The 26,653-nt window shown below is 38.1% G+C and overlaps 1 protein-coding gene across 1 annotated transcript; it reads right to left on the minus strand.

Moving 5' to 3' along the window:
• Window positions 1–22,743: 22,743 nt before the first annotated feature.
• LOC119555850 lies at window positions 22,744–24,206 on the minus strand. Its single transcript, XM_037867481.1, has 3 exons — window positions 24,096–24,206; window positions 22,874–23,490; window positions 22,744–22,786 (listed from the first exon to the last, which is right to left on the minus strand). The coding sequence occupies exons 1-3, from the start codon at window positions 24,204–24,206 to the stop codon at window positions 22,744–22,746; spliced, it is 771 nt and encodes a 256-aa protein (XP_037723409.1).
• Between the last annotated feature and the right edge of the window lie 2,447 nt (window positions 24,207–26,653).

A 26,653-nucleotide genomic window follows, 5' to 3' on the forward strand; every position in this document is an offset into this window, starting at 1 on the left:
GATTAAATAAAAACAAATAAAAATGCTTGCAAAATGTTCATTAAAGTCTAGCAAATAATTGAATTGAATAATTAATGCATACGTACACAAATTATTAAAACATTTACTATTATATTTGGTGAATATACCTAATGCTGAGATCAAGAAAATACATGCTTTAAATTGTTGAAAGCGTCGACAATGGATTGTAAAAACATATGTTGTAAATTAACAATATGAAATAATAATATAATTGAAAATGAAATGGCAAAGGATTGCAGCTCATCAACCTCAAGTGCGTTTTGTACTGTACTTTCCCCAGTTTAAATAAAGCCCACTTGAAAGAAAGAAGTGAAAAGCCAGAGATAAATATTCTCAGCTGCAAAAGCCGACTTTATTAACTCAACTGCAAATCCATGGCCATTCTATTATCTTGAATTTAAGTTGGCGATTAAAGTTATCCTTCGGTCTACTTCACACCACCCTAAATGCGTTGAGAATCTCAAGTAAAGTCCTTTTCGGCGAGGAAAAGATTTAGAATCAAATTAAATGCTTGTTGACATGTCATCCACACATACACAAGAGACCGGAAAAAGGATTCAAGTTCCTTTTTGTGGGGGAAATGTGGAGGGGTTAAGTGTTGTGGGTGTCGGGGGTACTTGGGGTTAAGGCTAAGCTGCTGCATCAAGTGTCATGCAATAAATATCACTCAAAACTTTCTTCTTTTCGGTCCATGTGTAGCGATAAAATGTATCTAATTTAAGATGTTTTTGCCGCCCGAGCAAACTGCAATCCAAGCCATCCATCCGAACTCTTTGCCAAACTGCGAGCAGCCGTAAACATTTTTAATTTGACAAAACTTTTTACCTTTGACCGCAGGTGGCTTGAGTGGGTGCGCTGCAGTGGTTTGGGCGCTTCTAGGGTGGCCCTGGTGCTTCCAGGGTGGCTCGCAAGGGTCACCATTTCGGCAAGCAATGTGAGGTCAATGCGGCAGACTGAAGTCTGAACTCTGACATCTGATGGAGGGACGCAATCGGGGCACTGCAATAAAATGAAAATTTTCAAAATTGCAGCACATGATTCTAGCCTTTCCATTCGCACATCAGTGCTGCGAATGTGGCTAGTGTTTTGCATTTGTCTTACTCCTTTCCTATTTATTATTCTAAGAAAATTAAAATTTCTTAATAAAATGCCTAAAAGCAACTACATTCCGATATAAGGTATCTTTTCATTCCGGAAGAAGGGGTTCTTTTTTGGTTGCATTCTTTTGGACACATTTATAAGTTAAAATATAGCCTTTCCTTTCGCACATCAGTGCTGCGAATGTGGCTAGTGTTTTGCATATATCTTACTCCTTTCCTATCCTATATTTTATCCTATATATAATGCCTAAAAGTATGCAACAACATTTTGAAATAAGGTATGTATGCATTCCGTAAGAAGGCGTTCTTTTTCGCAGCATACTGTTCGACACATATGTAAGTTATTTCAAACCTTCATTAATTTAAGATATAAACGGGTATTTTACGTATGAGCGAGTTCTAAAGAATATTTTAAATTTTTACAGGTTTTATAAATTATATTTTTATAAAAACAAACAATTTCCCTACCTACACCTGTGACTTCTGAGTTCTTCAACCAAGTATCCGAAGCTTCCTTTATACCACGTCCGACATCAATGTCCCTTATACGTACATACGGACATATAAATCCCATCTCTGTAGCCACACTACCACGTCAAGTATGAAATTGTTGTGTTCACACTAAACTTAAGTAACTGAATTAAAATGCGGCTAATAGAGTAGTTGCAAACACATGGAGATTAAATGGGAAAGGGGGTGCTGGAGGCGGATGACGGGGTAAGATGACCAGATTAACTGACTAGTTTATGGCAATCCCTGAAACCGAAGGACCATCCCAGAGTGTGGGCGTGTGCGTGTCTCTGTCACTTGGCTTCTTCTTATTTTTTGTATTTTTTTCCTCCGCCTCTGCTGACAGTTTCTACAGGTGGAAGACAGATGGCGAATGGGGTGGTGGGAGGTCTGGCCATCCGGATGTCTGAATGTCTTTGATGGACAGGCCAAGGAATTTCTGGTTTTGATAGGTTGGCCCATTACTACCGAGAAATTTTCCTGCAGAGTAAACGAGCTTTTTGCGGCGTAATAGTATTTCCAAAGGGTAAACTCTCTGGGGTATTTGAAGATTTTCATTAAAAGAACTCGTTAACAAAATCGTTATATTGCTTCAGATATTCCTTAATTAAAATATTTAAGGCATATGTAAAAATAAATAGATGGCTTCACATTTTTAAAAATGATAACTTAAATAAAAAATAAAAAAATACCATACATTGTTTTATTATCTTTCAAATTCTGCCCATCATTCTGGCAGTTATTTTAGCGATTTTCCGCATTGTGGCATGTCAATCAAGTGCAGGAGTTTTCAACTGCAGTTGCGAAATAAAAAACTGAGTGAAAACTAAAAGGAAAAGTGCGGGAAAGCTTGCCAGGATGGGTTGCTGCCGTATATAAAGAAATAAAAGTGAGAGCAAATCTGCGTGGGGAATGCAAATTAAAGTGCAAATTGAAATCGAAATGACAGATCTCAGCCGGCCTACCCCAGAGTCCTTCTGCTTCCCTGGGCTCCACCATCATCCTCATCCTTATCCCTATCGTTATCCTTATCGTCATCTTGCTGAGATACTCAGATCGTAAAGTGGGGAACGGGAACCCTCCACATCCGAAATTCTCCCCTCTTTTCCTAAGAGAAAACAATGCATACGCATTGTCAGCGGAAAACCTGCTAGGGGAGGTCCTCGCAAAACCTGCGAGACAGATGCACTATAAAAATGAAGAAATTATATAGCATACTTATGGGCGATGCAGCACGTGCACCTCAAGAGTGGATTGCGCTGAAGGGTGGATTTCAAAAAAATCTGAGAGAAGGACTCGCAGTCTCGCAGACTTTTTCCATACTCTGCTACTTGTAAGCAGTGTTCTGATAAATATACATTAATTTAGTACAATTGAAATGGAATACTTGAAAAAAAGGTATTTTACTTAATATTTTGAACTATGGAAGAATATAATCCGAAGTCATATTTATAATTGAAATATATTAAAATACTGGCATAAATATATCCAACTAGTTGAAGAACAACTAATATGGTGGCACCTCATAAATTCTTAATTAAGAACATATATTTCAAAGGAAACGAGTTTAAAAAATAATATTCAACGTTCTTTGGAATGTTTTCTCCACTAAATATAAATTTATAAAAATATGCCTGGCATATATGTTGCTTAGATTTTGTTATGATCAAAATTTGTTAGATTTTCAGTTGACTCGTAATCACTAACTCAAAAGGTAGCTTAAATTAAAATCCTGGCAAAGAGAACTCAACACTAAATCAAAATAAATTAGCTGTAAAATTAAAATGAAACTTGTTTCTTCAAAAATGTAAGAAAGATTTTTTAAGCTACTTATCGAGTTAGTGATGCCATTCATTTTATAACTGCAAACTTTCGGCACTTGCTAGCATTTTAAAGGAGTCTTTTAATGAAAAATCTCTGTCTCCGCTGCAAAAATTCCAATAAACCCGAACCTGGAGCATAAAAAAAATAGCTAGTAAAACTTGTGAGAAGTTTCAAAAATGCTTTTTCGTTTTAGTGGATCTGCTTAGTTTTATTGCGTATACGCAGTGTTGGCTGTTGCGACGTATACGTAATCTGGCACAATGTGAATAATCTCTGTTGGCCATTAGGGCAGCCAACAAGTTTTGCTTTCGGCCTTGTGGGCGTATGTGTGTGGGTATGCACGTGTGCATGTGTGCATGCACAGGTGTAACTGTGTGGGAAAAGAGAAAGTTAAATTAAAAAAATGTCAAATTGCATACATTTAGGAGCTAATGAAATAAGTTAAGCGACAACAACAACTGAGAGCGTTGCCTAGTGCTGAGTACTGCGTTAAGTACCTCAGGGTGTGTGTGTGTGTGGGTGTGTGTGAGCGAGTATGTGTGCATGAGTGTGTGTGTGTGTGTGCATTGCAATTTGAATTAATTTGACTTTTTTATGAACTTTAGGTATGCCAACAGCAGCCCAAAGCTAAGCTATGCTCCTGTTTTACTGGGTCCTTGTTGTTGCAAGTGCTCTAGTTGCAGCTGTTGTTGTTGTAGTTGTTGTCCTTGTTGTAGTTGTTGCAGCTGTTTGGTTGCTGTAAGCTTGTGGCCTGTGCCTCACAGAATATGCGAATGTGTGTGTTTGTTGGCCACGTCGAGCGTTGATGAGATGCCAGTTGAGTTAATCAGGAAAACATGGTGAGCCAAAGGCACCGGCAGAGACAGACATGCAAAGTGCCGCCAGTAGGACAGAGAAAGGGAGAGAGGAGCTTTATATATAGAAGCGTAAAAAATGGGGGGGGGGGGGGGGGGGGGGGAATGGAAAACATCCTTCAAGGCAGCCCTCCCTAGGCTCCTTCCGTTGGCCACTTAAAAAATCATAATCATAACCAATTACGACTAAGCCAGATGAGCCAAGCTGCTAGCTCTGGCTTTTGGACATAAATAAATACCTTTACATTTGCTTTGCAGCACATTCCACGGCAAAGTTAAAGAGAATTAGGTAAATATGGTTTGAGGGTGAAGAAATTAGTTATCTAGTTATGTAACCTGATGAAATACTCCACTGAAGGTTCTTATAGGCATTTATTTACTTAGGGTTTTGCATGGAAAAAGCATATATGTATATTTAATATATTAATATATTTAATGCCTTTCAAAATTTATGAACAATTTTTTTCTTGAAATGGAATGACTTATCAGTTAAATATACTTAAATAAAAATGTTATGCTTTTATAAAAATGTTATGTTTTCAATTCATTTCTTAAAAATAATAACTGCTATTTATTTGGTAAGTCTATATTTACACACATTTACTTAAGCAATAATTATGATGACATTTCTACAACAATGATTTAATTATAGGGTATATAAGTCATATTTTAAACATATATTTCTGTTGTACATATATATTATTATATTATATATTTATATATATTATTTTATATATTTTTGCCTACAAATAACAAACCAATAATCGTAGTAAAAATATCTAGTCAGCCAATTTTACCTTAAGTATAATATCCTTTCCATTTCTTTCCATTTATAGTATTGCATGGATTCCTGTGACAGGTGCGATTACACACGTTTATCAGACTGAAATCGATTTCCTCGAGACACGCCAATACCTTCCAGGCCATCCGCCATTTTTGGATGTGGCCAACTGTCCATGTCCATCATCTATCTATCAAAGTATCTATTTATCTTTCGTATCTTTCTATCTGCTTAACTGCGTCATCATCATCGCCATGATGGGCACACACACATGTGGGACGTATCTGTGTCTGTGCCATTCTCCCACTTCCACTTCCTTTTCAGTTCCCTTTAACTTCCGTTCGTTGTCTTGAGCTTCCTGCGAGGCTGCCTCCTGTTGTTGTTGTCGATGGCGTTGATTGCTGTTGACTTTGATTTTTGCAATCTGCTTTCGATTTATTTTATATTTCTTCCAGGTCACTGACATTTCTGTGTGCAATGTCCAGTGTCCTTCGTCCTTGGCGCCCTGTGTTCCTCCCCTCCTCCTCCACCCCCACCTCCCATTTCATCCACTTTCTCCTCGCTCACCCATACATGTCCATCATCGTCATTTCTTTTTTCTTCGAGATGATGCAGCTTCCCATTGCTTTTGATTTCTAATTTGGTTCATTGGCTCTGGGCATGTCCTTGTCTAGTCCTGTATCTTTATCACCCCCCCCCCCCTCTACACCACTGTCTTTCAGGATTTTTCCCTGGTTTTCCCCAGCTTTTCCCCCCGTGATTTTCCACCGCTCTCCATCCACCATTCCAACATGCCATTGTTGTTTCTGCATGAAATTTGAGTAAATAGCTAAAGCAAAGCGGAATATGTCGACACATGCGGGCAGCTTTCCATTGTGGCTGAGTGTTGGTGTGTGTTCGCTGGTATGTGTGCGAGTGTGCGTGTGTGCGATTGCGGGGTGTGCATGTGTCTGCGTATTTGTGTGAGTGAGGCTGGAAATGCACATTTTGATGCCCGCATTTTTCAGGCTCCAAGTGTTTCGATTTGGCTTGGTTAATTTCCCAACGGTTTCAGTTCTACAAGCAATTTTCCTAAAAGTCCTCTTCTTATATAACAACAAGATATTAAGAAATATTTGTTTATCATTAAAAATTAAAACATGTCTTTAAGAATGTCTGTGAGTTAGAGAATTAAATAATTAAAATTAAATGATATCTTAATTTTTTTTTAATTCTCTGATACATCTAATCACTGGCAGTCACTTAACAAACATCATTTATATTTGTAACAATTTTTATCTTGGAAGTCGTACAAAGAAATATAATTGTGGCTTAACTAAAAACTATATTCAAGAAATGGTAATTTTAAATAAATACTTAGTCCTTGCAATTTTAAATGAATTTAAGCTCTTAATAATCGCTATTTCTGTGTAACGAAATTAAAAAAGTTTAAGCCATTACGAATATTTTTGTTGCAAATTGAGAATTTATCTACTTGATTACAATCAATTAATAGAAATGCCGGCCAACAATTTCTTAATATTTCACATAAATTTCCCACAGTTTTTTCGCCCCCAATCAATCAAGTCAGCTGGGTATTCAAAATTCGCTTAAACAAAAAATGAAAATGTCAGAGTTTTTAGCCCGGCTTGCAGTGTTCTTTTTCTGGTTCAGTTCGGGTGTAGAACTCGTTATTGTTTCGCCTGATGGATGCCATGACAAGGTTTTCATAACTTTTTACAGCATGCAGAAACGATGCCAAATATTCTCTAACCCCCGTCCCTGGGATTTTTCCAATTTCCACCCCCATTGCCACGGCCCTTTTTGAAAAAAACCTCTTTTATTTTGGCTGCCAATCAGTAGAGAACTGAAAATGTGACCCCGAAAATAGAACGAAAACAAAGAATAAAGTATATGTACATGCGGGAGGTGGGGAAAGTGATGTGTGTTTTTGGCATTAATATAAAACGCAATCAAAATCAAATCAAATGAAAATCGTTCGACTTGTTTTTGTGTGTGTTGACAAGTTCATTATGTTTGCATTGCTTTTCGGTTAGAGTTAGAGTCCCCCCTTTTGTTTGTCCACCGATATGACCAATAATCAATGGCTAACACACATTTGTACACACACACACACACACACACACACACACACACACACACTGAGAGGCTGAGGCGAACACAAACAAATGCTTGGGCGCACATTAAAAGCGACTTGGGCTAGCCGCAAATTGAACTAATTTGATGTGTGAACAACGGCCAAAACGGAGCAGGGGTGTCCCTCTGTTTGGCCAAGTGTCCTGCCATTGATGAGCCACAGCCAGCTGGAAGGCATTCCCCAAAAACGTACAACTCGAACCGATATTGTAGCTCTATTTCACGATTTTCAGGGACCCAAACCTAATCTTATCCTAATCAAAAAAATTAATAAAACTATAAATAAAAATTAGCCAGGGACCGAAGATAACAGATAGTATATGAGACTTTTTTTTGAAAGTATATATATTATTATGAATATCATTCACTATTATTTTGACTTCATCTGTACACACATACACACATATATTGATTGACAGGCAAGAGAAATTGTTTTGGGGGCTGGTGAAGGAAACACAGACACGAATTCCTTGAATGTCCAGAGATCCGAATCCATATCGCAATTCCCTGTGTTATGATTTCGTGATATACCGCATTAATTCAATTTGATGTGGAGTCTGCTCTCTGAATTTCTCCTGAATTTCGATAAACTGGCCGGCAGCTTCTGCTACTTAATATGGATTCCATCTGTCTACGAATTAGAGCGACTTGGGCACCTAACGAAGCTGCTCGGTTTTAATAACAAAAACAATTTGTTTATCAAAAGTCTTGAAGCAACTGACTGCACTGAAAGTCCTCAAGCCAAAACTACATAACTACATGAATCAAGGATGGGGGAGACTTTAAGGCGAGAGTATTGCAATGGTAAATTGTGGGATTAGCCTGGGACTTGTTAACAATGTTTTGCCGTTGAGGCTTTGGACTATCAGCAAATGTGTGAACAAATTTTATATTGCTTGGGACTTGGTCCGCCTGAAGGGATTTGGTCAGTCTACAGTTACTTAAGAAATATTACAAGCTGTACGTTGCAATATGATCGTTTATTATTTTAAGAAATGTAGCAATAATTATTAAATCAAAAATTAAAATGATTTTAGGGAATTAATCAACAAAATAATAAAACGATTACACATATATTATATATTATTATTATATAAGTTAAGTTATAAACAGTAGAAGCTGCAGTTCCGACTGATTAAATATCCCCAACATTCTTCGAATTAAGTCCCCGCATAGTCTGGAATGAAATCAAGTAGCTGCGCATTTGGGTCTGAAACAAAATGAATTCATCATGTTGAACAAACGCTGAGTTATTTGCAATTATTCCTGCTGGCTCCCAATTAAATTAGCATACAATCAATCGAATACATTTAGTATTCATACGTCGAGTGTGCATGTGCTTGTTCGATCGAATGCCCATCGTTCAGAGATATATATGGATGGACATATATATATACAGGCATCACAATGAGTTATCCTTACGCTCATTACATTTGGATTAACATGTTAATAATGCCAGTGGGCGGGATGCCATACTCTAACGAAAGATGGGCTGTTATTGTGGGTAGTATCTAAATGCGGGTCCTATACCACGTGGGATAACCCGTACATCCTACTCAACCTGACTGCTGCTTTCCTACACACTTGACTGAATAATTTAACAAATGCATTTTGCTCTGGACCCAGAATGAGATGGCAAATCGATGTTTGGCATTGATAGATGGAGTGCTATAATTGTATGTTTGACAATCTTCATAACTGTCAATTAGATTGCCATATTGCCGATGCCGATGCCGATGCCAAGTTGGCAAGTTGGGCCACCGCCATTGCCATTCCCCCCTCATCCCCTGCTAATGTAATTGTTTAACACACTGCATTATTATAAACAAATGCTTGTCTGGACAGATAGACATACGGTGGGGGATACTGCAACACGATTGCCTTGATTTTATTGACTGCAATGCGAATGCGGTAGCCATCCTCTTAGCCAGCTCATTTACATGTGTGCCAGGTTTTCCATCCGATCCATCCATTCCCATCCCAAAGGGCCAGCTATTTTGATTTATGGCAGCAAATTGTGCTTCCAACTTTTTGAGTAGCCCAAGTGGTGCAGTGGATCTGTTTCTGTACTTGTGCCAAATTCGAAATACCTCTTGAGAGAGCCGTATTAGTATTTAATTAAGGGATTGCTAAGCCTTTGAGGGGAATTAGTCTTGCTAATCGAACATTGTTTTCAAGTTGTTTGCTTCATTAGCAGCTAAACTTAGTAAATAATTTAACTTTTAATTACTCGAAAGCAGTAATTAACTGAAATCAATTGCGTAGATCCTAAATGGTAATTTAAAGTGTGCAAACAAGATTAAGATATACATAAAGATATATAAGTTGTATGTTTAAATAGGCCTTCACAGGAAACTACCAAAAAAACCCAAGAAACAAGGCCGAGTCATGGGTCAACCGCCTTAAATATATATTTACTTAAAAGACGGGGAACTTTTTTCCCTCTTTCGTTGAGTTTTCTTTGTTATCCGACCTAACTCTTGGCCTCTTTTCCTTTTTCCGGGCTGAGATGCCGAGGCAGGTGACTCGAAAACGCAGTTTGTCCGCCTCAAAGTTACTTTGCATTTTGTTTTTCGGGCAGGACAATGCGACTAGATAATGTCGCACTCGTCCTTTGGCCGCTCGTCAATGTCGCTCCCTGATGGCCGGCAATGCAATTTGGCTGAGGAAAGTGGTTAAAAAGGATGCCGGGGCTGGAAATACGCAGAACACAAAATGCTAACTGCTGGCTTCTCACAATCGCTGCCATAATGCATAATTATACAATGGACCTCGACGCCAAGGACGATCCAAATGAAGCGAGCTTCAGGGTCCTTATCAGGACATCCGCTTTCAGCGATTTTTAATTGCTATTGTTACAGTTTATTGTTTTATTATAAAGGCCAAGTGAATGAATAGACAGAGATGGCTGGGAAAAACCTGAAAGTGAAAGAGACGGCGACATAGAATGGTCACGAAAAAATTTCCATTTAATTTCTTTTGTCGCTCCAGCCGGCGTTTTTGGTTTCTTTTTCGTTGCGTTTTCTATTTAATTTTTTTTTTTTTTAGATAAATAAGCCAACAATTAGCTGAACGAGGATAAGAAACTTCTGGCCAACCATAATTGCAAGAAGTCGCAAATTAATTATGTAATGTCAGCAAGTGGTCTTGCAGTTGGCGTGCATTCAATTTATGGTAATTTGCATTTGGAAAATGTGCTCACAGATGTGTTAACGAAGGACTTAAGGTTCCGAATTAAGGCTACATATTTGATGCAGTTGAAACGTAGGCTAAAGTATAACTGAGTATATTCTTTAAGCTACTTTGTTTAACATTTTCAGTAAGGTAGATAACAATTTTGTTTAAATAATAAGCAATTTATCTTATAAAAATTATAGAACCAAGTTTTCTGCCTTTAAAGATATCTGTGTTAGTACTTATGTCGAAACTTATTTGCTTAACAATATTAAATACTATCTACGATTAATGTCTTAAAGCTTTCACAAATTTTCCGAAATTCCAGGGAACTGCAATGATTGTCCAAAAATCCTATCCATTCAATGTAACAATGCCCTCGAGACCTGCAGCTCCTTCAGATGACAAAAACATCAAATTAATATGCACTTTTCCAGCACTTGATCCTGTGGAGTGTGTGATGGAAAACCGGACACACAGCCAGCTGGGCTGCGAATATATCCTTTATGGAAAATAGAAGCCCCCGGCGGCAGAGTGCGCAAAAAAAAAGGAGCGAGAGAATGGTGGAAAAGAAATTTGTATACAAATATGGCGAACAAATATAGTTGGAATGAAACAGCAGAGTGCACTTTAAGGGCACTGGAGAGAAGGAGGGCCGAAAAACACGGGCATAAGTGCCAGAGGTCCTGCAAACAAGGACGACGACGACGACGACGATGCCACTACAATAATCATAAAAGCGCAAAGCAACAGCTACGGCAGCTCCACACCGCACATGTGCTCCTCGGGATCCTGGAGAGTCGGGCCGGAAATAATGTATTAATCCTGTTGAGGCCATATTTTTTATTGGCATCCCCAGCCCCCTGGCCGTACCACCGTGCGTATACGTAATTTGCATTAGCAATCGTTGTCAGCCCAGTGCCACGCCCACATTCGCCTTTCGGCCAGGTGATAAACCGCATTCTTATTATAACACCACAAAGAACCAAAACGTAGCAAATGTGCACGTACATGTGTATGAAATACATCTAGAAAAATGTCTTGTACTTCGGAGAAATGTTCTTAGTATAGTAAAAAGCTAAAAATGTCAACTATGTATTAATATTTATTATACAACATTTGATAATTTTTATTTTATGTAAAAAACACATTGACCACACTCTGGACATAGATTAAAATTCTTAGAGCTTCCGGAATTCCAAAATTTAAACTAATTAATGTATATATAAAGCTATCCACTTGAGACTAAAATTCAAGGCACATCCAAATCCACTTGATTGTCACAATTTAAATTTCTTATCATACAATTTTAATACCTTGAAATGGATTTGCTAAGGGAAATTTGGGGCTTCCAATTCAATTATTACCAGTATTTAATACAATTATCATTTCGATGTCCATGGGCTTAAAGATATCTCTCGTTTTCCACAGTATTTTTTTTTTCTGTGTTGATATAAATGTATTAAAATATATGTTGTACAACCGACAAGGACAATTTAAAGCCTTTCATAAATATTACTGCTTCGGCGGCAACGCGTCGCGTAATTATTATTACGCATACGCCCCGTTGCCCGGCAGCCTAAAGCGTAATTCACCGTTAAGCACGGTGGTCAACGGATGGCAGGAACTGCGAACGGAAATAATTGTTATGCAATTTAAATTATTCCCTATTTAAATTTGTCCGCATTATTAACGCACACGGAAAATTTGCAATGACATATTTGTCATGAGAGGGCCAAACGACATTTACTTCGATTTAAACCGTATAAGCTTTGCACGTTTCATGGAGATCTTCAATGGAATTAAGCTGGGAGTTTTTTTTAGTATGTAAGTAGTCTTCTATAAGTATGTTTTTTAAAACACAAACAATATTTAATCAATATTAAAAAACTAAATATTAACGGCAATCGATTGAAATCAGATAAATGGTGATTGTTGTTATATATCAGATTACATAATTTTTTTTAAAGATATATCTTAGTTAAATACAGTACGATTTTGACAATATAGGGGTGCTAAGTCGGGTAAAAAAAATGAGCTGCATTTTGAATAATTACTATAAATTTATAAATTAACTCAAAAATACAAAAAAAAACCTTGGAGGTTCAAAATAAATTTCGCTCCACTGTTGACCAAGGCTGACCAAGAACAGTTAGTGGGGGCTCTTGGCCAGGGGCGGGTAGGGTGGCAGGGGGCGGAAAAGGGGAAGGAAGGTACATGACGCTGGCGACAATTATGCGCATGTTGGCGGCTTAAGCAGCCATTATTCCTGCTGCCTCACTTAGCCATTCTCTTTACCCCTCAACCCCCACCCATTTCCCATTTCCCATCCCTTTTCCCACCACTTTCTCCCCTTTGCCGCCCATTTTTTCCCCTAATTTCCCGCCGTCTTTCACAGGACTTGCACTTCCATTGTTACCGCTTGCTTTTTCATAAATTTAAATACAAAACATATTAAGTTTTATAGCCCGGGAGGGTTAACTTGTTCGCTGTCCCCCGCGCTTAACCCCCTGTCGCCCATGTCTGCATATGTTTGAAATCCAGCTGAGAATTTACTAACTCCGGCATGTGTAGGACCGAACTGCATTAGAGGAACGGCGCAGGGAGGTAGACGGAAAAAAGGAACGGGGGCCACAGCAATTGCCGGGTAACGTTAAGCACTCGAAAAGCTTCCGAGGAAAAACGCTTAGCAAACAATTTGAGCAGCAGATCCTGAAAATGAATGAATATTGGAACGGAAAAAGGGAAAATGCAGTGGCGTCGGGGGCGGAACTTTCTGGGGGGCATGCCGGAATGCCGTTAAATGAGTGGAATGAAATCATATTAATATCCGCATGAGTTACTATTATGGCCGGGATCACAGGGGCTGTTCAAGTTCACACAGTTCATCATGGGTTAAGGCTGGTTGTCTGATTTTAAAATATTTACATATGTGTAAAAAAAATGTATGGAATTTGCTTGTTTTTTTGTTAAGAAGTATTTCCGTATTTGCCAATATATTAAATATAAATTTTTCTGCAATTTGAATTTTTGTTTTTTTTCGCATTGTTTTAAACCTACCTACTGGTTTTTTAAAACAGAATTGGTTTAAAATAGCTATATTTTTTTATAAAGCTGAAATCTATTTGAAAAATTTAAATATTACCTTAGTATTCTTAGTTTTTGCTTATTGATTGTTTTTGTTTACTTTTCCGATTTTTTGTTATTTTTACCAATCGGTCTTGGCTTCCAGCTATTTTATTTGAGTCTCAAATGGTTTCCATCGATGGCTGATGATATCGGAATAAATGCACAGCCCGAGATGCATTTAAAGACGACTTAGCCACCCCTCAACCCCTCATTGCCATTCCTCCGGCTGCTTCTTATGAAAATTTCGTTGGGTTTTCCTTTCACACGCAAACGGAACCAGAAATATCAAGTGAAATTGCATTGCATTTCCCTCGTGTGTCTGTGTATGTGTGCGTGTCTGTGTGTTTGGCATAAATACAGTTTACTAAAATTGAATTCATTATGCTGAAAATACAAAAACAGACAGACCGAAAGACATAGGAAAAGCACACAGCAGTCGCCCCACATAAACCATATGAGATAAATATATATCTATCGATGAACCTCCATCTATATGCGAATATAATATATAATAGAGTCAAAAGCAAAATATAACCATGCATAAATAACGGATAGAGAGACCGATATATCTGCTTGCATGGATGTATATATAAATGGCAGTATATGTGTGTCACAAACAAGTTTATCCGTTTCTATATCTATTTGTATATCTTTATGTGGGGCCTTCTATATAGTGACGGCACACAGGGAATAATTTTAAGTTTTTTGGCTATCAAATTTAGGTAATTTGCTTGGTTTAAATATTAAAACAATGGAGGTTGTTTTGTAGATTTTCCATCTTTTTCAATTTTGTTTTGAATGGTTCAAATTGAAATAATAACTCTAGGCAATATTAATTTTTGTAGTGCAGCATATAAATACACATAATGCTCCAAAAATGTGTAGGAAATGGAAAAAAAAAATAAAAAACACGAAACACGCAGAAAAGAACTAAGAGCGGGAATGAAAGTAGACTGCCATTGCAATGGCCCCATTTTGAATGCGACGCCATTTTTGTTTGGCTTTCGGCGCCCACTGTCATTGATTTACTATCCATGCTTTTCCCCTTTTCTGCCATTTTTCCCTCGAACAGCAGTTTCTCGTCCGCCCAAGCTAGCCATTAACTAAATTGATTTGTTTTCAAATAAAAATACACATAACCGGACAAAAAACAGTCACCCCTCGGCAGCTCAAAAAATAAAAAACGGAAGAAAAAAAAACAACATATAGCCCGATGCATTGCCAATGGAAAACTATCGAGGGGCCAATGCAATCCCTCCTTCAGATAAGAGCTTCTCTGAAAGCATTCGTAAAAACTAACAGTATATCGGGGCGACCATATCGACGCTTTTTACGACTCTTTCCCGCATGAAAGCCCCTAAAATTACATCATTTCGAAATGGATTTGCATAGATCGACTGCGTTTTTTAGTTCGGCAGAAGCGTATCTTCAGATAACTTCTTAATGGCCGGATATTAATTAAACTTGAAAATTGCAAATGGATGTACAAGGAATAAGCTTATCAAAGTGTGACCAAGGCTCGAACGCATTTATTACCAGTAACTTGTTGGCATGGTCACATTGAAAAATCACTTATTACTTGGTTTCCCCCATATTTTTTTGGCTTGTCTGCTTATCGCATTCCATTAATTTAACTGCACAAATGCAGTGCACTCCCTCTAGTTTTTCCCCCTCGTTTTTCTTAATTTTCCCCTCTGTCATCCCGCTTTTCACCAGCTTGCTTGTAAACACTTAACTAAAGAGTTCATTTCCGTTTGCCGTTTCGCAAGCCAACAAAAAAAAAGAAAAGAAAAGAGTAAAGTCCGGGGAATAAAGAATGAAAAGTGAAGACAGAAGTGTGTGTGTGTGTGTGGTTGTGGTGTGTGTGTATGGGGGCGGGGGTGGGGGCGTGGCATGCCTAGTTAGCTTCGACCCCTCGACCACAGAGCCCCTGGATCCAGCATCCTGAGTCCCAAATCCTGCATCCTGCATCCTGGTCATCAGCCCGTCTCCGGTTCGTTGAGGGCTCGAGATATTTAAAAATTCTTTTGTCCTCGCTCCTTGGTCTTAGTGGTTGCCGCATTTTCATTTAGTTTGCATTATGTTTTAAATTGTCGCACTTGGCGCAGAACAACACACATTCGCACAGGCACTGAAAAGTATATATTAAGTAACTGCATACTACAAAACTATTTTCATTTATTAAAAAATACATGTACATATTGTAACCCTTTTTAAAATGAAAATGTGCCTTGCATGTGCAGGCTAATTTTTAAATTATAAAAAAGAAAAGTAAGATGTAATTTAAAAATATTTTCTGTTTCCATTTTAAAGTTCTCGTTTTTGGCGTTAATACTCAATACCACAAGTTCTCTTTATAAATAGCACACGACAATTAATAATTAATCATAAAAAGTGGCCCATCAATGAAATGCTTTTTATTTAGTTTATTGTAATATTGGTATTTTTCCCAGTGTACGGACTCAAAGACACATACTTAATGAGCTAGAGTAGAACGTGTTGCACTTCTTTCCCTATCTGGGTGTGTTGGTTTGTGTGTGAGTGGTTGGGTGGGGTGGGGTGGTGGGGGGGGCAGACAACCCCTCTTGACCCCTGACCCCCTTTCCTACCCCTTCACCCTCCCTCCCCACAGTTGCCCTCCCTTCGGAGGCAATGCAGACATCATGACCAAACAACTTTCATTTGCTTACACAGGATTTTCAACGAGAATCCTTGTCGGGTTGACAAAAGAGTCTTCGTCGGTTTTCGCCTTCCTACATTCTATATTTATTTTGGCTTTTTCTTTGGTCGAAATCAGTTGCGGCTTTCACAGCAGTCAGCTAGTGAATGTGTGGCCGCTGAGCTGGAAAAAATATTAATTGCAGTTGTCGATGGGGAAATATAATCAAAATAGATCATGTAAAGTAGCAAGAACATTGGCATGTAATTTTTGTTAGTAAAAATATATAAAAGAATAAAGCATCACTAGCTGAAATCTGTCAAGAATATTTTTACATACATATAAATAAATTTGTATATCATTATATTAAATAGATATAAATCAATAATTGATATAAAAATATTAAAAAAGATAATATATACTTTTCGGAAGGCACACAAACTTTACCTATCTGCTTAGAGTTTTCTTTTAGTTTTCCCTAATTTTCAAGCTCTTCGTATTTTCCCATCCGCAAGTTCATTAGCCCTACGTGTCGGCTTAGAAATGTTCTAACAAATTAACGCCATTTCCAGGTGCTCAAAACAGAAGTGCAAAAATATTCGCTGATTCAGAGCCAAAAAATATACAAGAATGGAAATTGCTAGAGGAAAAGCCGAGGAAAACTCACGGAGAAATATGGTGGAAAAGGGGGAAAACCAGAAGAAACACTGGTAGGCAAATTCGAGGGTCTCTCGCACCTTGAGCCCAACTTTAGCAGCCTCTAGTAGGGCTATATGTGTCATGAGCCATTTAAGCTCATTACGGGCATCAATTTGGGCTGGGGGGAAAAGTCCGGGAAAGCGGCGAAATTGGGGAGGTCTGCGGGGGAAAGCCCCCGAGATGGCTGCAAAAAAATGATGCCTCGAAACCTTAAGTGCTTGCCACTTGCCGGTGGGCCATCTGAGGAAGTGGTAAATTGTTAATTTAAGGCCACCTTCTACTTCCCTCTCTTATTTTTCCTCTGAATTCAGCAAGCTTTGCATTTTGCCCGGCTTTCCTTTTTTATGAGTCGCTTTCATTAGCCGACCAGGTGACACCGATTTTTCCCCGTTCACGCAATTAAATTCGATTCAACAGGGAAGTTTCTTCATATGCACAGCTATGTTAAATATATATGCAAAGGCCTTTCGAAAAATTCAGTTAATAAATCTTTACATCTAATATATTTAAAGCGTTTGCAGTTATTAATGTGCTTAGCCTTATAAATAATGAATAAAATCAATGATCACCCTTAAAACCCTCTATTTATATTACAAGGTAAATATCATTTATATTTATATTACAAAGTAAATATCATTATTGAAAAACTTTAAATAAAATTAAAAAATCAACGTAATTGTCGTTTCTTTAAATGTAACATCTACTATTTTGAGCCTGACTGTACTTATGTATTTCAAAAGATATGGGTATTTTCGGTCATGTAAGAAGGAATAAGAAATTGAAATCCATAAAGCGCAGCAGCCATAACAATACTGAAAAAAATAATAAAGGATGGTGGAAAACTGAGAAGGAGGAAAGAAAAACGCGAAATGAATTTCACTTGAAATGTGAAAACATAAAAATTGTTTATGACTTCCGCTACGCTGCCTGCATCTGTCTGTCTTTGTCTGCGGCTCGGAAAAGGGAGGAAAAGCGCAGGGAAGTGCGGAAAATGTCGAGGAAAAGACGGGTCGGACTGCCTTATCAATTGGCGGCACTATCGGGAAAAGTTTTTGGGTTAAAGTCTGCCAGTTGCATCAAGAAGTAAGGAGATCCTTTGGCTCCCTCGCAAATGGTGAAAAGAACTAAACGAAAGGAAACACTGATCAAAAATGTAGTGAGTCCAGGGATTTCAAATCCACCAAAAAAAATGTTCGGCTATGTTTTTCATCCATTGCGGTTTTTGATTTAATTTTAAGTATGATATATTTAATTTAAGAATTATAGTTGTTTTTTTGAAGTGAGTCCTCTATTTAATTTTAAAATTCTTCTTTTAATGACGTAAAATATTTTAAGTAGACATTGATTAAAAAATTTTAATATTAAATTATTCCTTTACTTATATCATGTTTTGTACTTTTCATATTTTTTACTTCAAATATTTAACATGAAATTTTGAATTCAATATGTAGATACTTAGTTTTACTACTTAATTTTTGTATCAGTGTAGGAAAGGCAGAAGGGTTGACCTGAATCCTGTCAAGAAAATCGAGTAACAACAATATAGAAACAAAATTAAACAAGGAAGAACGCTATGGTCGAGTACCTCGACTATCAGATACCCGTTACTCACCTAAAGGGACCAAAGGGAAATGGAGATATGCAAGCAGCAAAGCGAGATTTAAATGCGCCACCTACCGGCGGAAGACAGATTTAAGCATTGTGGGCGTTAGGGTAGGCGTGGCAAATTTTTTTTTTTGGATCAATCGATAGGCATTGACGAGACCAATACATTTCAGTTAAAATTTTTAATCTAGCATAAAAATTGTGGGCGCCACAGGCTTGGGCGGTTTGTGGGCGTAAGAGTGGGCGTGGCATATTCGCATAACAAACTTGCGCTGCGTACAAGGCTACGGAATCTAAATCGGAAATCCCAATACTCTATCTTTGATAGTTTCCGAGATATCCGCGTTCATACTTACGATTTTTTGACGTTTGTGGGCGGTTTGTGGGCGTTAAAGTGGGCGTGGCAAACTTTTTTTTAGGTCAATCGGTAGGTATTGATGAGAACAATACATTTCAGTTAAAATTTTTGTTCTAGCATTAAAACTGTAGGAGCCACAGTTTTGGGCGGTTTGTGGGCGTTAGAGTGGGCGTGGCACTTTTCTGAAACAAACTTGCGCTGCGCAGGAATCTCAGGAATCTGCATGCCTAATCTCAGTATTGTAGCTCTCATAGTTTCCGAGATCTCAGCGTTCATACGGACAGACGGACAGACGGACATGGCTAGATCGACTCGGCTAGTGATCCTGATCAAGAATATATATACTTTATGGCGTCGGAAACGCTTCCTTCTGCCTGTTACATACTTTCCGACGAATCTAGTATACCCTTTTACTCTACGAGTAACGGGTATAAAAATGTAAGAGCATAGTTGTCAGCTTAAAATAAAACCAACAAAAATAAGTCATAACAAGGAAGAACGCTATAGTCGAGTACCTCGACTATCAGATACCCGTTACTCAGCTAAAGGGACCAAAGGAAAATGGAGATATGCAAGCAGCAAATGCGCCACCTACCGGCGGTAGACAGATTTAAGCGTTGTGGGCATTAGAGTGGGCGTGGCAAAGTTTTTTTTAAATCAATCGATAGGTATTGACGAGACCAATACATTTAAGTTAAAATTTTTTATCTAGCACGAAAATTGTGGGCGCCACAGGCTTGGGCGGCTTGTGGGCGTTAGAGTGGGCGTGGCAAACTTTTTTTTAAATCAATCGATAGGTATTGACGAGATTAATACATTTCAGTTTAAATTTTTTATCTACCATGAAAATTGTGGGCGCCACAGACTTGGGCGGTTTGTGGGCGTTGGAGTGGGCGTGGCATATTCGCGTAATAAGCTTGCGCTGCGCTCAAGCCTACGGAATCTAAATCTGAAATCTCGTTTCTCTATCTTTGATATTTTCCGAGATATCCGCGTTCATATTTACGATTTTTTGAAGTTTGTGGGCGGTTTGTGGGCGTTAAAGTTGGCGTGGCAAACTTTTTTTTAGGTCAGTCGGTAGGTATTGATGAGAACAATACATTTCAGTTAAAATTTTTGTTCTAGCATCAAAACTGTAGGAGCCACAGTTTTGGGCGGTTTGTGGGCGTTAGAGTGGGCGTGGCACTCTTTTGAAACAAACTTGCGCTGCGCAGGAATCTCAGGAATCTGCATGCCTAATCCCAGTATTGTAGCTCTTATAGTTTCCAAGATCTCAGCGTTCATACGGACAGACGGACAGACGGACAGACGGACAGACGGACAGACGGACAGACGGACAGACGGACAGACGGACATGGCTAGATCGACTCGGCTAGTGATCCTGATCAAGAATAAATATACTTTATGGGGTCGGAAACGCTTCCTTCTGCCTGTTACATACTTTCCGACGAATCTAGTATACCCTTTTACTCTACGAGTAACGGGTATAATTAACAAGTATTTAAGGAGTTTTTAGGACTGTGCTAAATAGAATGGGCTTTTATATAAACATTTTAATTTCATATAATACATTTCGAGTACATTTTCCACTTGAAAGTAAACTGATCAACTTCGACAATAGAAACCCCTCCTTGTGGCTGCTCGAACTGCAGTTGGCGGTGGCCAAAACAGGCATTCGCACACTCACCTGTCCATCTGGTGGGATGCATGGCATTCTGGACTTTGGCCTATGGATTCTGGCGGGGACTCCCCACTCACCCGGCCATTTCCTCCACACCATCGAGTGCTCCTCCGGTTTGTTCCGGCTTATTGCAATTTGCAGCGTTGAATGTTTCATTGAAGGTTCGCACAGCGGTTGGTTTCTCAACACGGAAAAAAAATGATGGTCAATGAAAAATAAAAAATAAGAACTTTTGTAATATTTCTTTGAGAAAAGCTGTTTTTTATTATTATAGGTATTTTTTATTATGCTTATCGTTTGGTTCAAATAAACCAATATAATGGTTTAATGGGCCCAATCCATGCAATTGTCAAAGTGACAAAATTTTACAATTAAATAGTAACCAAAACAACCTTTTTTATAGTTAAGAAAATATACGTACTTGTCAGTTTTACCCATATAACATTTTTTTAAATGTTTATATGACTTGATTGTTAAAAAGATTGTTGTGATAATAAATGCTGATATTTGAAAGAGGAAAAATCTGTACGTTAATCAAAGCATCAAGAGACCATTTACTTGCCAAACCTTTACAAAATACATATCTGAAATATAAAGCTCAAAGTGATCCCAATTTTTCTCCGTGTTCTCAGTGGGTGGTGCTTCTGTGGGTCGTGCTGCATTTAGGTGGTGCTCAAAGTGATCCCAATTTTTCTCCGTGTTCTCAGTGGGTGGTGCTTCTGTGGGTCGTGCTGCATTTAGGTGGTGCTCCGGTAGGTGGCGCTGCGTTCCTCGAATACGCGACAATGCAGCGTCCCTTGCCATTCGCTTTTAGCCAAAAATAGCCGCATGCAATTGATTACAGCAAACGAATGAATGGCAGAGCAAACGGCAAGCCGGAAAACAGTGGGAAAGCTGGGGAAAGAGCGGAAAATGGTTGCCAATGGAAAAGGCGGGAAAGTGGTCCATCCAGTCCATGTATTCGATATTTGAATGAAGGATGCTGCGAATTAAAATCGAAATAATGCACCGCAGCTCTTTCAGCTGCGCTATAAAAGATGTCTGCCAACCAACAAGATTTTATATACACTCGGAATATTGTTTGACAGAATTTTATATGTTCATATATAATAACCCAGCCAAGGCTAGTAGAATCAAAAATTATTCCTGAATGGACCCCGATTGTTGTAATAATAATTACACAATTTTCTAAATATGTTGTGCCAATATTTGTACACATTACACACTCCTCGTCGACGATTTTGAAAAGAATTTTACATTTTTCTGAAAACTTTTCACTTTGACACATGCCAATTTAATTATACAAATTTTATTATTGTTTTATTTTCTAGTTGTATACATTTGCTGTTTTGAGCTCTTAAAAACATGCGATAATTAAAACAATTGACCCGTTCATTGGCCATTGGAATTCAGAGGGCCACTCGTAGAACTTGTGTCGCCCACCTCGATTTAATTAAATCTGTATAAAAACCAGAATAAGTGGATATAAACAAATAAAAATATTTAAAATCCAGGAAATGCCAGCCAGAATTAATCAAATTTGCCTTTTTTGCAACAAATTGTTAATAATTTGCACAGTCATAATTAAAACGCACATGTGGGTGTGCCTGTGTGCGAGTGTGTGGGTAATGGCATGTATGTGTGAATGAATACCTTTTAAAGCGATTGCAATTCAAAGCAATTCGATTTGGGGCTATAAAAAGCGCCCCAAGGCGAGGGAGACTGCATAACACTTTAATCGCCCAGCGGAAACGGAAGTCGTGCTGCGTGTGTGTGTGTCCAACGCACTTAACCCATGTCAGCCAAATGTAATTAAGATCGTATACTTCCCGAAGTCGCAACATAAATCATCAATATATATTTTATCACTATTTACACGCCATTAGAAAGTCGCCTCTTTACAAATACTCGTATTATTTCACATTTTACTGGCGCACAAGAATTAAAGAATTGAAGTTAAGTAAAATAAATTAACAAATAAAAAATAATGGTTGCATTTAACAGATTCTTATTTCGATAAAGAATATTTTAAATTTTTTATTTAAATAAATTAAAAATAACAGTTAAGTTTGCTTTTCCCCTTGAGTACAATTTTTTAATTTATTAAAAACCAATCCAGAAAATGTACACTTACATCGCATTTTGTATATTATTTTGTAATTTTCTTTCCTTGCTCATTTTAAAAAGTACATTAGATATCTTTTTTTTTGACTTAAAGTTCGTTATCTGCCTGGCAAATGAAATAGTATTTAGAGCTGGGTGGTCCATTATATAGGTACCCATTAAGTATATAAATAAAGTTCCAGTTGTTGTACTTCCTCGAAGGATATTTTTTTGCCCACCTTAAATATGGGGCGTCTTTTCCAGAGGCCAAGGATACGAACTCATTCCTATGTTTCTCATCGTTAATTCCAAGCCAGTATTTTTTATTCCTGACCAGCTTCGAGGTGATGTCAATATGTTCCTCATAATTTTTGATGGCAGCTAGATATCCACCTTTCCGATGGCAGCTAACTGCAGCCTCAGTCCACGTCTGCTCAATGCTCTGTTCGATGTAAAAAAACCTCGAATCAATTTGTTCAAAATGCGGTGGGGGTGTTTTTGGACTATTCGTTGGTGCTCGAAGGGCTTCTATTTTGTTTGAAACAAACTGAAATTGGTGCCACACTTCGAAACGAAGCGCATCGAGGTCCTTTTTCGTGACGATTGTCTGCAAAGATTCCCGGAGAGTCGACTTCTCCAGCTCCAGCTGGTTCTGAATCTCCAGAAGTTGGGCATCCAGCTTGATTTGTACGGCCAGCTGCTCGTTTTCTATACCATCCAACTTGCTCCTAAGTTCCGGGACATAGTTAAATATCGGATGAGGAATGGATCGGCAGTATTGGCCACACTGATTCTCGGGATCGATCACTCGGCATACGGGTGGGTTGCCATAGTCCTTCTGATTCACCAACGTACCCTGCGAATCCCGGATAATGTAGATAAAGCTCAAGAAAAATAATGCCAGTCTAAGCATTTTGAATTCGAACCACTCAAAGGAAACTGCAAAAGCGAACTGAAATTAATCTGCTTCATGAAGAATCTGCTTTATGCTGATATGAAAATAAAAATTACTCGGCTGTACATACATATGTTATCACAGAGGCCAATGAGTCCAAAATATAATTTTAAAAACAACAATGACGGCATCTCATTTTATAAAAAATAATTGTTTGCCTGTAAATTCCCAGTGACAATGACTCATGGAGATATCATATTTTTAATGTTTTTGAGTAATTAATCGGTTCTTTTATATATTATTTATAAAATACATATATTTTGTATTATTTATTATTTGTATGTTCACGAGAAAGATTATTCACTTAAAGCCTTAACATAAATTAAAAGTCGTGTGTGCAATACCTGAAATTAATATTCCCTTTGGCTTCGGCTTATGAGAAACAATTGGCTTGGCGGGGAAAGAATCGGGACGGGACGGGATCGATTTGGGTGGCTCCGTCTGGTTCCGTGGATGGGGCAGCCTAACGACCATCATTTGTTGCAAAATGATGTATAATTTAATACCCGCAAAGCCAACTCCCCGGTGGCTAACTCCCACTCCAGGGTGACCTCCAAAACAAGCCAGAGCCGGTCGAAGTCAACAGTGTACTTCACTTCACTTGGCTCCCATTTCATCTTCTCGCCGACTTCTACTTCCTCCGCATCCGCATCCCCATCCCCATCCCGGTCCCCATATATGTGTATCCCCATACCCATACCATCCCCATCTTCATCCACATCCACATCCGGGACCCGGCCACGGACCACTAACGCGTCCCCAATGGGCAGCCAACAAAAACCGAGCACATGTGTATATAAAAAATACAACCCCACAAATCGCGGAGTGGGAAAAGAAACTCTGAGTACTCGTGCATTTAGTGGTCACACTGGGAGAAACAAAAACCACCGGTGCCTAATAATATGATTTATCGTGGAACAACAAAAGATTATTTAAATTAAAAAGATTTTAAGAGTAATATTTTAAACATTTATATTTGTTTTCTATGTTTTCTACTTAGACAACAATGTTTAATTGCTTAATTAAATGAAGCAGACTTATGCCAATTTATATTTATAAATTAATAAACAAGTTAAAATACAACAACAAAATGTTCTATAAGTTATGAAATTTGCTAAGTAAACCTTAAAAGGTTTATGGTTATGTTAAATGTTAAGTACTATAATTAGAGATTAGAGATTTTAAAAATGTGTTATATTATTTTAGAATACTAGTACATTTATAAATTTTTTTTTTTGCGGATTGTTTATTTTTTTAAGTAAACTTTATAAGGTTTATGGTCAAGCGTCAAAAGTATTAATATTTAGAGATTTTAACAAGGTGTTTATTGTTCTAAAATACTACTAATTTTTTTATTTATTGTTTTTAACACTTGTTATACGCGATTACAGAGCGTACTGGTGTAGCTTGAATAAATGTAATGTTCTGATTCGCGGAACGCACTTAAAATCTTTTTTTGGCTTAGATTGTGAAATGAAACCGACAAGAACCGAAGTTTTTCTGCCAGTGCTGGCCGGCACTGCTTTTTGTGTTCGCCTGTCGCCGGAGGACCCAAAAGCTATAGCGGGCCTGTGGAAATGTGGAAATGCGGGGAGCCATGGAGCTATAGGTATCGGGGCTACAGGGGCCACGCCCGGCGGTTGTTTAACTCGAGTGCTGCACATAATTCATGTGTCCACTTGCAATTTTTCGTTTGCTGCGACATTGTTATGCTGGCCATGTTGTAAAAACGCCAAAAACAAAAGAGAGCCATTCGCCAAAAAAAAAAAAATGGAAAAAGGAAAACAGGGAAACCCCCGCCCACCAAAAAAAAAAAAGGAAAATGGGAAGAAAAAAGAAAGCATCCAACATACAGCATCCAAAGAGACGTGTGCGAGCGACTTTATATGCCATTATTAGTGTGTTAGAGACACAGTGGGTGGTTCAGTGGGTGGTTCAGTGGGCTGTTTAGTGGGTGGTGGTGCTGCAGAGTGGGTGGCTCGCTTCGGTGGGTGACTGGCTGACTGCGCGTGCGAGTCTCGCACACAAAATAGATTACTCAGTGTCGCGGCACTCTATCACGGCGCCAGATCGGCTGGAGGTGAAAGGGGGGTGAAAGCGGAGTGAAAGCGGGCCGAAAAGGGGGTGAATTTGATGTGACTGCCATAGGTGTCGCACGGACAATGCTGCCTTGATGTGAATGCTAAGTAAATCAATTATTTTCCAGTGGCCAGCAGATCGGTGCAAATCGAATAAGTTGAAATTCAGATGGCAGTTGATCTTATTTATTTGTGAATGAATATGACGGAATATAATCAATTGCCATTGATATAAGCAGACTTATCAAATATAAATAAGGTAGGGGCTTTAATCATATTATGCACATTTACCGCGAAACAATCTAAGTATATTTATAAAAATTGTTAGTGCTTTTAAGTAAATAATGGCATAGGAATGACATTTCTTATTCTGACCTGCCAACGTTCTGTTTCTTAGAGCAGAAAATAAGCATTACAATTTAAGCCAAAAATTGCCATTTCGTTGCAAACATCTGACTGAAATCAGAGGGTATAAATACTGTAAGAAAATAGTTTAAAATAATTAGGTAGGATTTTAAGCTTTTCCGTATAACATCGACTTAGCGTTCCCTCTTGTTTTGTATTATTATAAGCGAAATTGATATTTAAAATCTAACCCTTTCGAGAGGTAACCTGAATTAACCATATATATGGGGCAAATTATAAGTTTATCAACTATGCCAGCTATCAATTAGTTGTCCCGAGCAATTATTAAGTATTTAATTGGTTTATTGGGATTTATGTTTATTCAGTTTCAAGACAAATAACTAATTCAATGAAATGATATTTCAAATTGTCAGTTTTTATTATTTTAAGTGTAATAATTGTAGTTATTTGTAAGCTAAAGGGGGTACTCGAGTGGCGTAGAGAAATTAAACAACGATCTTAACGCGGTATGACCTCCCTCGATCTGATGTTTATTTTTTTTATAGTAGACAAAAATCTCGTAATTTGGCCAAATAAAGGCGTACAGCTAAAAGACCGACTGTTTTGAGCACCTTGCTACC

Source organism: Drosophila subpulchrella, chromosome X (genome assembly GCF_014743375.2).
Source record: "Drosophila subpulchrella strain 33 F10 #4 breed RU33 chromosome X, RU_Dsub_v1.1 Primary Assembly, whole genome shotgun sequence".
NCBI lineage: Eukaryota > Metazoa > Arthropoda > Insecta > Diptera > Drosophilidae > Drosophila > Drosophila subpulchrella.